Source organism: Bos indicus x Bos taurus, chromosome 15, assembly GCF_003369695.1.
Source record: "Bos indicus x Bos taurus breed Angus x Brahman F1 hybrid chromosome 15, Bos_hybrid_MaternalHap_v2.0, whole genome shotgun sequence".
Classification (NCBI taxonomy): Eukaryota; Metazoa; Chordata; class Mammalia; order Artiodactyla; family Bovidae; genus Bos; species Bos indicus x Bos taurus.
The window spans coordinates 56,231,774-56,247,387 of NC_040090.1; the positions used below are offsets into that span (position 1 = coordinate 56,231,774).

General features: G+C 56.1%; 1 protein-coding gene across 8 annotated transcripts in view; it reads right to left on the minus strand.

Annotated features, from left to right (window-relative positions):
- The window catches only part of CEP164 (centrosomal protein 164), a 71,447-nt gene that overhangs the window by 5,540 nt on the left and 50,293 nt on the right, over positions 1-15,614 (minus strand). For 6 of the 8 annotated variants that reach the window (XR_003514733.1, XM_027563622.1, XM_027563626.1 and 3 more), the window contains 15 exons: positions 14,976-15,113; positions 13,117-13,254; positions 9,532-9,741; positions 6,204-6,335; positions 5,870-6,086; positions 4,866-4,943; positions 4,504-4,635; positions 4,079-4,201; positions 2,815-2,958; positions 2,291-2,374; positions 2,111-2,179; positions 1,661-1,836; positions 1,180-1,306; positions 767-795; positions 87-294 (listed from right to left, as the gene is read on the minus strand). Coding sequence is in view for 7 of the 8 variants with exons in the window: in XM_027563622.1 (XP_027419423.1) it covers positions 87-294; positions 767-795; positions 1,180-1,306; positions 1,661-1,836; positions 2,111-2,179; positions 2,291-2,374; positions 2,815-2,958; positions 4,079-4,201; positions 4,504-4,635; positions 4,866-4,943; positions 5,870-6,086; positions 6,204-6,335; positions 9,532-9,741; positions 13,117-13,254; positions 14,976-15,113 (2,005 nt within the window). In the remaining variant the exon portion in view is untranslated. The remainder of the gene's footprint in view (positions 1-86; positions 295-766; positions 796-1,179; positions 1,307-1,660; positions 1,837-2,110; positions 2,180-2,290; positions 2,375-2,814; positions 2,959-4,078; positions 4,202-4,503; positions 4,636-4,865; positions 4,944-5,869; positions 6,087-6,203; positions 6,336-9,531; positions 9,742-13,116; positions 13,255-14,975; positions 15,114-15,614) is intronic. The other 2 variants (XM_027563628.1, XM_027563627.1) reach the window with 1 other exon arrangement.

A 15,614-nucleotide genomic window follows, 5' to 3' on the forward strand; every position in this document is an offset into this window, starting at 1 on the left:
TCTGAGGGCAAGCCCAAAGGGAGGGCCAGCTTCCTGCCCCCGGCCCCCCACCCCCAACGTGGCTGAGTGCCCCCGGGGCTCCTGACCTCCTCCAGGTCCTTGCACACGTCCTCCAGGGCCTTGGTGCCTGGTGGGTCTTTGTCCGCCTCCTGAGCACTGGCCAGCTCCTGGCGCCAGTGCTGCTGGGCGGCCTTCAGAGCTGTCTGCCGCCTCCGCATGGAGCGCGACTGTTGCATGAGGAACTCTTTGGCATTGCGGAGAGCCACCCCTTCAGCAGAGAGGTAGTGCCGAGCGCTGCAGAAGGGCAGGGCAGGGGGTGGAGCGGGGACACACGCACTGTGGACTCCTGCTGTGGGTCACGAGCACTGCCCCAGCAGATGTCCAGCTTGAGCACAGACCGCAGGGCTAGGAGAGGGTGGGGACGCCGCTGCTCGAGACCCACGGCGTGGGGCACGCACGCTGTGCACTCCAGTCCTCCCACCCCGACCCTGACAGGAGCCGCACCTGAGGCCTCCAGAGACGGCCAGACTCTCCCATCAGCCTGACCCTCATGCAAGGGTCAGTCCATGCCAGCGTGCTGTGTCAGTGATCACCCTGGGCACCTTCCTGGCTTGTCACAGAAGACTCCTCAGGGCCCCAGCCCCTATCCTCAAACCAAGCCCCACTGGAGACCATGGGCCCAGATCAGTCCCCAGCCCTGACGCACGTCCTCACTCAACCATTCCTGGATCCTCAACCCAAAACAGGACAGGTTATTGGAACGCACCTGTCCAAGGATAGGTCAGTCTCCTTGCTCTGGGAAGAGAGAGAAGGATACCTCTTTAGTCTGGTTCTTAAGACACACGCAGTAGAAAACACCCACTGAATATAACAACATCAGGTAACTACAGGCTCAATGGACCCTGAAGTCCCTCCTAGGGGCCCAGACGATGGTTCTGCCAGCCACCGAGCACCACTTACAGATATATAATTTGACTGATGGAGAAGTAGGGCCAGGAATGATAAGAATAGGAGACTAAAAAGTCCTAGGCAGAACAGTCAGGACCCTTCCTGGAGCCCCACCCCCCGGGGCCCCTCCTACCCACTTCCCCCTGCTGAAGACCCATCCCTCCTGGACCTCAACCCCTCCTAGAGCCCCGCCCAACTCCAGCCACCCTGACCCTTCCAAGAGCAGCTCACCGTCCGGGGGGATCTCCTCAGGTCCTCAAGGAGGAGGTCGGGCTCCAAATGTGGGGAAGTGTTACTGTCCTTTACCTCCAGCTCTTTCAACAAGTCCTGCTTCTTCTGAGCTTGGACCTCCAGGTCGCTGTGATGGGAAATTGCGGAGTGGGGGGAGTTGGTGAGGCAGGGTCACATGCTGAAGCAGGCCTTGCAGCACCTTTCAGGACTCCTAGCAGGGAAGGGGCAGAGCCACCTCCATCCTTTCAATCCTGCCGAAGATGCTGAGGCAGGGCTGGGGCAGGGACAGTAGACCCGGGGGGCCCGGGCTAGTCACAGCCTCTTAACGCCCCCCCCCCCAAGTCCCTACAAAACGCAGCCCCTCTGCCTGGCTCCACCTCTGCCTGCTAACTGGGCCACGAAGAGACAGAGCCCCCAAGTGGCAGAGGTCAGAAGGCAGGCGGGAGGCACAGGGGTGGCGGAGCGCAGGGGGCCAGACCACCTGACATGCTTCTGCAGCCTCTGACTCTGGGCCTGCAGCAGCTCCACCTGGGACTCCAGCTCCAACTTGCGGGCCTGAAGCTCCTCTAGGATTCTTCGGAGCTGCTGGTTTGATTCCAGCAGGTGGGTGTGCTCCTTCTTTGCCTCCTCCAGGTGCTGATGAGTGGCTGTGGCTTCCTGGGAGGCAGAAGGAAAGACAGAAGGACCTGAAGACGTGGGAGGGAGTCGATGGGGGAGTCAGAGCAGACAGCGGGGTTGCACTGGGGGAGAGGCTGGGCCAGGCCCCACCCCTCCGTGGCCCCGCCCCCCAGGGTTGCCTGAGCTGGTCTCCCACAGAGAAGCTATCTGTGGGGTGCTAGCCAACAGAGTTTGGTACGTTCCCCAGGGGAATGAAGGGGCTGGGGGAGGAAGGAAGTCTAACAAGGGAGGACAGGAGAAGCAGCAGACGAACCTCGCTCTCCAGCACGACCTGCCTCTGCACGTCGAGGAGCTGCTGCTTCTCTTTTCTGGCCGCTTCCTTCTGCGGAGCACAGAAGGTCTGGCCATCTGGCTGACTCCGGGCCTCTCCTGGGGGAGCGGACTTCCGGGTCAAGGGTACCTGAGAGCCTGTCCTCCGCCCCTACTCCCGCACCTGGACATCCAGCTGAGCCAATCGGGCCTTGACATCCTTGGTTCTGGTTTCAAGTTCCACCTCTAAATCTTGGAGCTTCCTTTCCTGCACAGAGTGTAGGTAGAGAGAAAGATGGGAGTGCAGCCAGTGCCCAGGCCCGAGCTGAGGGCCAGGAGGAGTTCGCGACCACGTGCCCCACACCATGTGCTCCAAGCTGGGCTGGGCTCCCCCAGCAGAGCATCACCCTTTACTTATTTCAGGGGGAATGGTGAGCAGAGGCAAAGACACCAACCCCAAGGCCTGAGGTGCACTGACCTCTGCTTCTAGTCCTGGGGTGCTCCTTGGCCCAGAAAACAAAAGAGCAAGGATGCCCCGGCTTGGGGATGGCCAGCAAGAGACCTCCCCACCCCCGAAGCCGGCAGGCCCCACCCCCCACCCCTGAAGCCGGCAGGCTCCACCCCGCCGCCGTGGCCCCCAGCACTCTTCTACCCTGGGTGGAGGGGTCGGGGAGGGCAGGCCCCAAGCACCATCAGCCCGGCGCCCACCTGCTCCCGGTGCCGCCTCCGCAGGTCCTCCAGCTGCCGGTCCTGCTCCTGCCTCACCGACTCCAGCTCTCGCTCATGGGCCCTGCGCAGGCGCTCCAGCTCTCCCGTCAGGTGCCCTAGGAGCTCAGCCCGCTGCTTCCTCTCCTGACAGAGGGTGGGGCCGTTGGTGGGAAACCACCGCGGCCCTTCTCAACCCTTTGACCAGAGCCGCCCCCTACCCCCTGCCCTGCCGCCTCAGGTCAGTAAGATCAGGGACCCCAGCAGGCCTCTAAGGCCGGCTCCTGAAGAGAGTGCCCAGGACCACGTGGTCTCAACCCCAGAAAGCCTGCAACCCCTGTCTGCTGCTGAAACAACACTGGACAGATGTCCTGAGAAATCCCTGGTGTGGACACCTGCCTCTCCTACCACTCCTCGCACACACAGCCTTCCTTCCTTAAGGGAAGGGGTCATTACTAAAATGTCACTATTTTTCAACAAGGGCAGAACTGGTTTAGAAAAGGAGTCAACTACATTTTCCTCTGGGCCACTATTTCTGCCCTGGTGCAGAGTCTGGGATACTGGTTCAAGTTTCTGGAGGTGAAGCCTCCAGCTCTGGGCTAAAGTCAGCCACCAGCCCTCGCAGTCGTTCACCCCAACGTGAGCGTGCCACTGGGTCCACTTAGTCACTGAACTTTCCCCTCCAAGCCAGAGGCTGAAGATGGGTATGTAATATCTACATATTGGTTGGCTCTTGGCAATCTATTTCCGGGAGTCCTGGAATTTCTGTAGGCCTGGAGGCACAGGGTTGGTGGTTAAAAATCGAAGGCTCTGGAGTCAGATAGTCTTGGCTTGAATCCTAGCTCCTTTACTTATCAGCCAGGGAGGCTTAAGGGAGTTGCTTATGCTCAAGTCTCAGTTTCCTCTTTTTCAAATGGAGAGAAGGATAGTACGGACGCCCCCACCCAAGGGTATTGTGAAGACTAAATGAGGTTAATGCGCAAAGAGCTCAGGATGCACCTGGCACACGGTACAGGCTCAGTACACCTCGGCTGTTATAAACAGGAGAGCAAAGTGCAGCCTGGCGGCGGGGAGGAGCAGCCCTCCCGCAATGCTCTAGTACAAAGGCAAAACTGGGTTTCACCACTGCTGGGGGCCCGGGAAGGACGCTTCCCACCAGCCCTGACTCCCAAGGCCCTGCGGACATCCGGGAAGGACCCCAAGCAGTGGGAGTGAGTTTCGTGTGCGCGCGCACACACACGTGCGCCAGGGGCTGCGGCCCAGTCACCTCGGCCTCGTACTGCTGCCTGGCCTCAGCCACCACCTGCTGGTGCTCCTCCTTCATCCTGTCCATCTTCCGCTCGTGCTCCCGCTCCACCTCCTGGCGCTTCTCTCTCAGGAGGCCACTGAGCTGCCGGGCAGGAGGCAGGGATGCAACATGCAGGGCTGAGGCACTTGAAGGACTCACACACGTGTGCGACACGCGCCCACCTCCCCCAGCGTCCCTACATACACACGCGGCCACACCCAGCTGCTCCACTCACGTACAGGGCACGGGGTGGAGAAGGACTTGGCCTCCAGGGAACTAAGGCATAAAAACTGAGCCCCAGCCGAGCCGTCCAAGGCAAAGCAGAGGCCCTTCGGGCCAGGACGGCTTGGCCGGCTGTCCAAGTCGCCGGGCCCCCAGGGCGAAAGGAGCAGACCGGCACTCACCTCCTGTTCGTACTCCAGCACCTGGTACACCCTGTGATGGGCTCGCTGCTCCGCCCGCCCAAGGCTCTCCTGCAGCTGGGCCTCCTCTTTCTGGTGAGCTTCCTGCATCTTCTTCTGGAGGCTGGAGACCACCTGAGGAGGCGCCCGCACCGGGGAGCGTGACCCTCAGAGGGCCCTACAGAGGCCGCGGGCGACTCGCTTCCCAGGGACCCAGCCCCCATCCCCCGGGGCTGCAGGAGAGGGAAGCTAGTGGCAGGGCTGGGGTTGGGGTGGAGTTCTGCCGACCAGCCAGCCATGAAGGCTCAGAGCCCGGGGCCCAGCACACCAGGCTCTGCCTGTCAGGCAGGGCTGCCACCTCTCACCTCCCTGTGCTTGGCCTCCAGTGAGGAGGAGAGCCGCTCCAGCTCCTCTCTGTGCTCCCTCTCCAGCGCTGCTGCCGCCTGGGGTGCAACACAGGGCCTGTGAGGACCAGGGCAGGCTGGCCGGGCTCTGACTCTGGGGAGAGGAAGAGCCAGAGAGACCATCCCCAAGGCCCCTCGAGCTAAGGAGCCAAGGGGAACCACAGGCGCGTCTGTATTCCTCCAAAACAGCTGTCCCTCAAGCCTGCAAGCCATGGAGGCCAGCGTGGAGGGAAACTTTCAGTGAGGCTCGGTCATGGCCCTTCCACCCTCGGGCCTCTGGGCCAAACCACCGTACACAGGCCACACTCCTGCCTGTGAATACAGGCCAGGAGGCCTGGCGGCTCAGCACCTTCTTCCTGAGCACGTGCAGCGCAGTGACCTCCCCCGTAGGTCCCCTTGGTCTGGGAACTGACACTCCACCCAGAACCAAAACAAAACACCAGTTCCACCTGACCTACTACCTACTTCTGCCTCTTACCTAGAGACAGACCACTGGATGGGAGGGATAGGGAGTAAGGATAAAGGAGAACAAACTCCCCTGAGTGAGCCAGCCTCTTGCTCTGAGGCAGGGGAGGGAAGGAGAGAGACGAGAGGTCATCACAGCTGCCCTCAGGGACAAGGACGGGGACACTGCACCTTCGTCTCAAGACCTCTGGTCTGGTTTCAGTTCTTTCAGTCATGGAGTCTTCCCAAACCCCCGGGTCCTTTGCCTTCAAACTTCTCTGCTGCTGACAACTCCCAACAGGCCCTGGAGGGGGCCTCTGGACCCCACCGTGGAGACCAGGGCAGCACCTGCTCTGAGTCGAGCGGGCTCCACATGGGCCCAGAAGGCCGGCCCAACATCTCCACGCCCTTCCTCGAAGACCCCTGTGCTGCCGGCTCCCCTGGGCGCCAAGGCTGGCTCTTGTTCTTCCTCAGCAGCCAGCCCTCCCCAGGGACACACGGGGGTGAAGGGGGGCACTCACTTCTCTCCTCTCCCCTTCCAGCTGCTCCCTCAACTGCTGCAAGGCCCTCTCCTTCTCCACCTTCAGGGCAGCCTGCTCTCTCTTCTCCGAAGCCTCCATCTCTTCCCTGAGCTGCTCCAGGGTCTGCCTGCTTCTCTCTTCCAAGCTGGCCCTCTCGGCCTTCTGCAGAGACTCCAGCTCTTCTCGCAGCCTCTGCAGGGAAGCCTCTTGCTCGGCCCTGGGCAGAAAAGGAGGTAGGGGTGGGTCTGGGCACTTGTGTTGGTCGGGGTGCGGGAGGGGGTGCCGAGAGGGGCGAGCCTCCGGGAAGGCCAGGCCGCCCACAGTCCACACTCACCTGATTTGGTCCTCATCGGCCTCTGAGCTGGACTGCACCTGGGCGCGGAGCCGGGACAGCCTCTGGCGCTCCTGCTCTCTCATCTGGGTCTCCTCCTCCTCGGTGGCTCTCTGCAGCTGCTCCTTCAGGGAACTGCAAAGCAAAGGCAAGTTTGCTGGCGGGACCACAGGCCTTCCCCTTTCTACACCTAACCCCTGGCTCTCAGCCTCCAAAAGCCTGGAGCCTGCTTGTGAAGCTTCCTATGTCTTAAGGACAAGCCTAACCTCAGCTTCTGGGTCCTGCTGCCTTTAATACCTCCCAGGGCGAGAGGGGCTATGAACTCCACCTGCCCTTTGCCACAGGAAGCAGATCATGAGCTCCATGATCCCAAAATAGCATTTCTGCAAAAGGGTCTCCTCTGCAACCAGGTGGGAGGGCATTTACTCAAGGTTGGATCCAGTCTGACCCCAACCCAGCTCTGGCCACATCACATGAGCCAGCACCTCCAAACCCCACCACACTCCTCCCTGCCTCCTGGCCTTTGTTCAAGCCAGCTCTCCCATCGAGAATCCCCTTTCCTACCTGACGAACCCATGTTCCGTGTTCAACACCCAATTCCCTTCTCTCAGAGAAGCCTTCCCAACTCTCTCCAAGCTCACCAATCCCCTTTCAGCTCCCATCACGCTTTATATGAGGACCTTTCTTATCCATGCCGCTCTCAGCTCCCATCACGCTTTATATGAGGACCTTTCTTATCCATGCCGCTCTCAGCTCCCATCACGCTTTATATGAGGGCCTTTCTCATCCATGCCGCTCTCTGCCACGCATAACATCACACCATAATTCAGCCTCTGTATGTGTGTTTTCCATACAAGTATGGGAGCGTCTCCAGAGAAGCAATCTTGTCTTAAAATCTGCTATCTCCCAAGTGCCAAGCACAGTAACAGAAATGGAAGTAGGGACTCCATGAATGCTGGTTGAATTTGGGCAGTATCACCCAGGCCCAAACTACAAGCAAGTTATCTCTAAGGGGCCCCTTATTCACAGACCGAGATGGTGACCATCTCATCCCAAGCAGACAACCCTCGCGGCCCCCACGTGACCAGGGGCTGTCATATGACCAGTGCTGCGCACTCGGGGAGTTCAAAGCCTGAGAAAAACATGATTCAGAAGACAATCTCTCGGAAAAGCTTCTGCAGTGAATTCCAGAGCCAGAAAAGACTTTGGATCATTTTCTATTTTCAGCTGTCAACACCACTGCTTTCTTCCGTAATGACAGAAAATTTAAAGATTCTTCCTGCTAGATTCCCCCAGAAACCCTTCCTCTTTGTCCCAAGGCTAAATTTTACACATACCACCACAGAATGGAAGGGTCTTTAGCAGTTAAGTCCTGCATTTTACAATGCTCTCCTCTCTTCATCTTACAACTAAACTCAGTCTCTCTGTTTTGTAACTAAAGAAACTTAAGCATCAGCCCGCCTGCCTGCCTTCTCATTCAAGAAATATTTGCTACAAGGTCAGTTGTGGCTTCCAGAAATTTCTACCAAGTGGTAATTTCCCAGCAGAGAGGAGACCCTACCTCTCAGAAAGGCTCATGTATAAATAGAAACAGGGTTCTCATGACAAACTACTTTGAAGAGAGCCAGGCAAGGCACTGCCCACAGAGAAATCACTTAGTCAAGACCACAAACACTGTACTGATTTTAGTTGAAAATACAACCAAGAACCAGCTTTTATTGAGCAACTATCGTGTTTCAGGCCCTGAATCAGATACTTTCAACAGGCTGGTTTTCACTACAACTTAGGAGGGCTCTGGGAGGCCCCTCTGAAGTTGGGGGGTTCGGGAAGGGACAGGAAGCTGTCAGCACAGCCCAGGGTGGCCAGGGAGAGAGAGGAGCCTGGTAGGGAGACATCACCAGGATTTCTTCCTAGGCACTGCCTCTCAAGGTAAGCTGAGTTGCACTCTGTTTGGGAGGCCCCCTACCCCAAGTTCCAGGCAGCTGGAAGAGGAGGATGCCTGGGACCATCTATTCTTTGGGATGCTCTCTGGCAGGGGGATCCAGGAGGGCTGACATAGGATGAACCCTGGTCAGCAGAGCCTGTGTTGGGCTAATGAGGGAGACTGTCCCCAAACCTCTGGGCAGTTGGGTGCTGGTTTTCTCTTAGTTTCTCTAAATTAACCATAAATATTTTATACAGTCTTTGCCATGTATGATATAAAAATAGTAAGTCTACAGCACTTTGGGATCTTCTGTCCAAGAGGACAAGATTTAACCTTTAGCTTAACTGCCAAGTAAGTGAAACATATTAACGTCTTTTTGTAGCACTTTCCCCAACCTGGGACTGTGACAGAGATGGTTTATTACCCTCTCAATATCCATTCTCCCACTTTTCTTTACTAAAAGAACCCTAATTTTATTTTCTCAGGCCCAAAGACCAGCTAAAGGACTACATTCCTCAGTCAACTTTGCACCCTTTGCAAGCAGGAGTGGCCAGTGAGATATAAACAGAAATTATTGGGTAAAGTTCCCATCAAAGTGCCTTTGAAGGGACTGAATGAGCTAGAAGGTGCCCCTATACTTCCTGCCTGGAACACAAATACGATGGCTGGAAATCCAGCAGCTACACTGGACTGTAAAGAGAGCCTGAGAGTAAAACTCAGCGCTGAAGATGACAGAAGGATCAAAGGACCCCTGGTGATGCTTTACTGTGGAGCCATCATGCCAGCCCTCACCTGCCTTTTCCTATAAAAACCATAACTCCAGCACAGGAGCACACAATCCTACACACACAGGCCCAGCCTAAGCCTATGTGCTGCATTTGTTGAGGGCCTGCCTGTCATGTACTTAAAGAGTAGGAACCCAAACAGAAACTTCTGGGTCCTGGGTAAGAGCACCTCACACCCTATCACATGCTGCATGGTGCAGCCAAAGTAAAAAAATAAAGAATAGTGTTTAAAAAAAAAAAAGAAACAGGTTCTGGAGACAAACTGCCCAGACTGTTAATCCAGGCTCTGCTGTTTATGAGGCTCCACACCTTGGACAAGCTACTTAACCTTCCTGTGCCTCAGCTCCCTCATCTATATTATAAATTCCACAAAACAGACTTGATGACAGAAACTCATAAGGGCCATTCCCAAGGACTCAACGAATTAGCAGACACAAAGCACGTGGATCAGAGTAATCTCTCAAAAAATACCGGCCATCCCCATTACTATCATGCCTCTCAAGTCCCTTCCCAAGAGAGGAAAGGCATGGGTCTTGACCACGGAGCCCACCCCTCCTCCACCCGGGCCACAGAGGAGTCATCCTGGAGGGGCAGCCAGGGTGACTGGGCCCGGCGGCAGGACCTGAGCGCCTTCTCTTTCTGCTGGTGAAGTTGCAGGGCCTCCGCCTCCTCCTCCCGACACAGCTTCTCCCGCAGCCGCTGCATCTTCTCTTGTTTGGACTCCAGGAGCCGTGTCTGTTCTTGCTCGAGTTCTCGGGTCACCGCCTCGTCCGTGGCCTCCAGCGCGGCCTCTGAGAGCTGCTCCCGGAGAGCTGCGGGCTCTGCAGATCGCCTGCCAAGGGCAGGAGCAGCGTTTCACTCAGTTTACTGCTCACCCACCTTCTGGCACCAGGGTTTATACAGATACTGAACACCCCACATGGAGCCCTAACGGAGGGCCCCTGGTCAGGAGTCACACGTGCATGTCAGGTCGCCCGAGGGCGAGCAGCAAGGCTACCCTCTCGAACACAGGGGCAGCATCTGTTCCACAGCAGCGGCCCCCAACCTTTTTGGCACCAGGAACTGGTTTCATGCAAGACAATTTTTCCACAAACCAGGGGTGCGCGGATGGTCTGGGGATGATTCACATGCTTTACATTTACTGTGCACTTTATTTCTATTATTACTGTATCAGCTCTGGCTCAGGTCCTCGGGCATTAGATCCTGGAGGTTGGAGACCCCTGCTCTATACAATAAGCCCCACTGTGGCTGTGTGAGGGAGGGCCTGAGTGTCTAAGGAGCGGGGTGACACATAGGAGGCCCTCAGGGGACTGGGTAGGTTGTGGCCCGAGTGAACACCCCAAGACATGGCTCAGGAGCTGGCGGCAAGAGAAGAGGGCAAACTTCTGTCCCTCATGGACTCCTCCCGAGTGGGTTCATGGCCCTGGTTCCGTCTCCTACCAGGGATCTCCCTATTACTTGAGGCTCATGCCGGCAGTTTGGGAAGTCCCCAGAGGCTACGCCCTGACTCTCAAAACTGAACAGAGGTCAATGCTTATGAGCCGGCAGGAGAAGCAGCAGCATGTCTCCTAGCCCTGGGGCCCAGAATAGTCCTTGGAAGCCCAGGAATGCGCAACCTCTTTCCACAATGCCAAGGGAGCCAGGCAGGAGACCCTTCCCTAAGCCAGAGTAGCAGGGGCACATCTGAAATGCCAGACTCTGTATCTCCTCAACAGTGCCACAACTTCATCTGCTTAGAGTGAACTCACCATGTGGAAATGGGTAAAAGGAATTCTAACTGGGATGCAAAAGGGAGGTGGTTAGATAAGAACAATGGGATTGGTCAAAGAGATGTCTACAAAGTCATGAAGGCTGTTCTGTTGAGCATATTTTAGCTCTTGAAGGAAATAGCCAAAGAGAAACCCCAAGAACATTTTAAGCAATGGAAACATAAGTGGGATAAAGTATTTTGCTTCCCAGAGTGGCTTTCCTAAAGCCAAGGATGCGTGTGCAGGCCCAGGTCCTTAAATCTTACATTAGAAATTGGTCTGGCCACCCAAGCACCACCTTCTCCTGCGATGCTCAGCCTGTGGCAGGCCTGGCCCCACGGCCGAGTGGACCACAGCAGCATGCAGGCAGGGGGTGAATCAAGGAGGGGTGGGGCCAGAGTCCGAGAAGGGGAGCCAGCCTGCAGGGGATGCAGAACCCCCTCCGCCCTCAGCCCCCGCTCTGCAGCAGATGGAAGGCGGCGGGTGGGATCAGACTAGCAAAGCAGAAGGAAATGAGGGCTCTGGAATTCCCTTCCAGCCCCTTGAGGCCAGAGACTGAGGAAACAGACAAAAGGCTACCAAAGTGTCTGAAATACCATTAAGATCCTTCCTAAAATCGTGACTCAAACCAGAAACGGTCCTGACCTCTGTCTTCAGCCCCCTTCCGCTCCCAAGCCCATCTCCCTCCTTCCAATTCCTGCTTTCTCTCAGTCCCCTGACGCAGCCCAGACTGATGCAGATGTAAGATGTAGCCACCACCTCCTCTGAGAATCCTGCCTGGCAAAGAGCCTCCTCCCAACCCTGCCACCGCCGCAGCTCTCCGCCTCATCAACCCTCCAACTCATTTCCAACCTGAGCTGAAAACATCTTTTTTTCCCTGAGATGGTACCTTTTAATGTCTCCCTCCCCTGTGGGCTGCAGAGCTATGTGGGGCCCTAGGGACCGATGCTGCGGAGAGATGCAGCACCAGCCGGCGTGACAGCACGCACCCAGGCTGCACGCACCGCTGAGCCTGCCTGCATGCCTGGCATGCAGGCAGATCGGGGCTGCTTTTCAGCAGGCCTCTTCACCGTGTCCCTGTTTTCAAGACTGAGTATCCCAAACTCCCAGCTTAGGTCCAACGCAGTCAACAGTGAGCCTGAAAGATCTATGACACGCCTGGGAGGTTAAAGCCTCCAGGGGAAGAGGCAGGTCTGATTTCTAGGCCACTCCTCAGGTATCACCATCAGTGAGACCCAGTTTCCAACAGCGAGTGGCCTAGACGAGGCTCAGCAGAACATGTTTCAGGCTGCCTGCCGAGTTACTCTGAGACCTATATGAGGGAAAGCGAGGAGGGACAGGCAAGGAGGGAGGAGAGGGAAGAGGGCTGTGGTATCCACAGTCCTGACATGGCCGTGCCACCACTAAAACTCAGATCACTATCAGGGATTCTGTCTCCACTAATTTTCAACCCAGTGGTTTTTTTTTTTTTTTTTTTACCTTTTATTTTACACTGAAGTGTTAGTTAGCCCCTCAATTGTGTCCGACTCTTTGCAACCCCATAGACTGTGCCGACCAGGTTCTTCTATTCTCCAGGCAAGAATACTGGAGTGGGTAGCCATTCCCTTCTCCAGAGGATCTTCCTGACCCAGGGATCAAACCCAGGTCTCCTGCATTGCAGGCAGATTCTTCACCGTCTGAGCCACAAGGGAAGCCCATTTTATATTGGTAATCAATTAACAGTGCTGTGACAGTTTCAAGTGGATAGCAAAAAGACTCGGCCATACTCCCCTAAACTCCCCTCCCATCCAGGCTGCCACATAACACTGAGCAGAGTTTCATGTGCTATACAGTAGGTCCTTGTTGGTTATCCATTGTAAATATAGCAGCATGTACCTGTCCATCCCAAACTCTCTTAACTATCCCTTCCCCACAACCATAAGTTCATTCTCTAAGTCTGCGAGTGTCTTTCTTCAGCGTGGTGGTTTTAATACATTTGCCTTCTCTCTCTACAAATACCTCAAGAAGGATGCTGGGAAGACAGAGGGAAGGATACGCTTATTTCCCAGACCCAGGCCTTCCAGCCATACAGCACACACAGCAGTGGCTGCTTGCTGGACCTGCCTGCACTCTGACCTCCCTGTGCTCCTAACTCCTCCTGATTCAGCTTGACAACATCCGTGCAGGTGACAGACCCTCCTAATCATGTTTTTTATTCTCTATATTTTACAGTGTTACAATATGTGAAGAAGTTGGCTGGTCAAGGAGAGGGTGCCCCTCCCCGGACCAGGCAATCCTTATAGACAGCAAAGGGAATATGTCTTTCCTAAGCAAACCCACCCTACCATCTCCTAATCTATTTCTCATGCCCTAGATCACCCAGGGCCGGGCCCCAGGCAACCAGAGACCATGCCCAGAGCCCAAAGCCGTCGAAAATTATCCAAACTGCACCCCCCACACACACTCGCTCGAGTACTCACCCCACCTCACCCATTGCATCCCACGAAAACCCCAATAACAACTCCGGGTCATGCTCTTCCTTCTCGCTTCTTTCCCCTCCTGACCAGCTCTGGTCCTTCCCCACGTGGCTCCACCTGGCATGGCATGCCCTCTTCTCTCTGGAAATATAAGGAATAAATTCTTCTTTCAGTGGCATCGGCCTCTCGGTGTTGTCACTCAGTCACCTCTGCAAATTAAAATTCCATGGATACAAATGAGGCACAGAGTCACTCCCCCGCGAAACCCAGAGAACAAATCCATTCCTAAGGCAGCTGTAAAGGTCAATAGCAAGGAAGTTCTAGAGCCTGAGAAGAGTCCAGGAAAGGAGCAGAAGACATCTCCTAAGAGCACCATGTGAACTGAAACTGTGGGGTCAAGGAGAGGCCGGCCCAGCGGGGACAGCCTCGCAGGGACGGGAGGAGACACACAGAGAGGAGGGCTTGTCAGCCTGGGTGGCCAGGAGGAGCCTCACTGCCCAACTTCTCTCCCAGAAGCCCTGGGAAAACGCCCTCTGACCCCTGACCTCTGCCCAGAGGGTCCTGTTTCTGAAGCCCGGTCACCTCCTGTCCTCATCATAAGCACCCTGATCCGGCTGTCCACAGCCACCAAGGGTCCCTCCCCTACATCACTCCTTCAGCACCACACAGCGCTACAGGAGAGCATGCGTTCCTGGGTCCCTCCAGCCCTTGGTGACACTTGCTGTGAGTAATTAGCGCATGAACCTGTCTCTGCTCAACAATCAGCCCCAATCCTGAAGACTCTTAATCCTTCTGTACTGCTCAGCTCACAAGCAGGAAAAACTGTATCACCCTGAAACCCTGACACCACGCAGGGAAAAGACACAGTGGCTGCAGACCAGGAGACAGAAGTCAAGGGCTCCAGAGACTAGAATCTAGATCTAATTCTGCAATCAACTAGCAATGTGACCTTGGGCAAATCCCTTTGCCCCTCTGAACCTCAGTTTCCTCATCTGTAAAAGAGGTGAGGGGGGAGAAGAGCTAAAAGGTTTCTAAGTTTTAGAAGTGTAACAATGTAGGTGTGCTGTGAACCCAGGCACAAAAGAGCTATATTGTGTACTGGATAATTCCATTCAAATGAAGTTGGGAACAGGAAAAATGAATCTATGTGACAAGCCAGAAGAGTGGTGACCTGGGGCAGGTGGACTAAGAGGAAAGGAGCCCAAGGAAGCTTACAGGATGGGTGGAAATGTTCTCAAAGATCTGGGAGGTTATGATACGGTGTGTGAAAAGTGTTAGTCACTCAGTCATGTCCGGCTCTTTGCAACCCATGGACTGAAGCCCACCAAGCTCCTCTGTCCATGGAATTTACAGGCAAGGATACGGGAGTGGGTAGCCGTTCTCTTCCCCAGGGGATCTGCCTGACCCAGGGGTGGAACCCAGGTCTCCTGCATTGTAGGCAGATTATTTACTGTCTTGAGCCACCAGGGAAGACTGTGACATGGTGCATATGTATATAAACATTCATTGACTTGTACAATTCACGTGTACATACAACCAGGTACATAAATACCTTAATAATTTTTTAAAGGAAAACAGGGCTTGACAGAGCAGAAAACGCGGTTGACCAGGTTTCTGCTAAGGACCCAGAAGGTACTCTGCCCCCTCGCTTCCAGCCTCATACCCTAGGTGTTGACAAGGGGAGCCCTGGGGGCTGCTTAGGGGTCAAGGCTGCACACAGAACCAAGGGTACACTCACTTTCCCCCCACTCCACTCCTTGAGCCAGGGCCAGAGCACCCTCTCCCCACCACCCAAGACGGGATGGACACTAAAGCAATCCACACAACGGAGGACAGGGACAGACATGGAAACTGGCCCTTACACCTCTGGAGAGCCTGGCGGGGTGGGGCTGACCGCCACCTTCTCCTTGGGCTCTTCCTGCCCAGGGCCCGGCCCCTCGGCCTGGGGACGCCATTCTTGGCCCCTCTCGTGGGCAGCAGGTGGGCTTGGGAGCGCCTCCCTTGACAACAACAAGGAAGGAACTGCGTTAAAGCCAGAGGAAGGTGAGAGGCTCCAGGTGTACCCCGCTTGGGGCCCAAGAGCTCTGATGGGGACAAGGGAGGAGGCAGCCCCAGCAACATGTGCCATCTCAGGCCTCGGGTCTCAGCTCCGCTCCCCACCTCCCCACACAGCAGGGGCTGCGTGGGTGCTGCTGCTCTGCCTCCCCAGTGACTCATTTCAGTCAGGTGAGCTCTAAGGCCGGCGTCTTTCTCTTCCTGGGGGAAGCCCGGGGCACTGCACCTCCCTGACCTGGGGCCCAGCACTAGCAGGGCTCCCTCCACCCCCAGGGCTTGCTGAATGACCAGCGGTGGGATGATCATGGGGAAGAAGGGGGCTGGCAGGTGGGGACCAGGAGACATGGCCACCCCCCGGCCGGAACGGCTCAGCCCGGGTGACAGCAGACTCTGCCCTAGCCCCTGCCAGGGGGTGGCTGGGTCAGAAGAGACACTTCCTTGTGCCA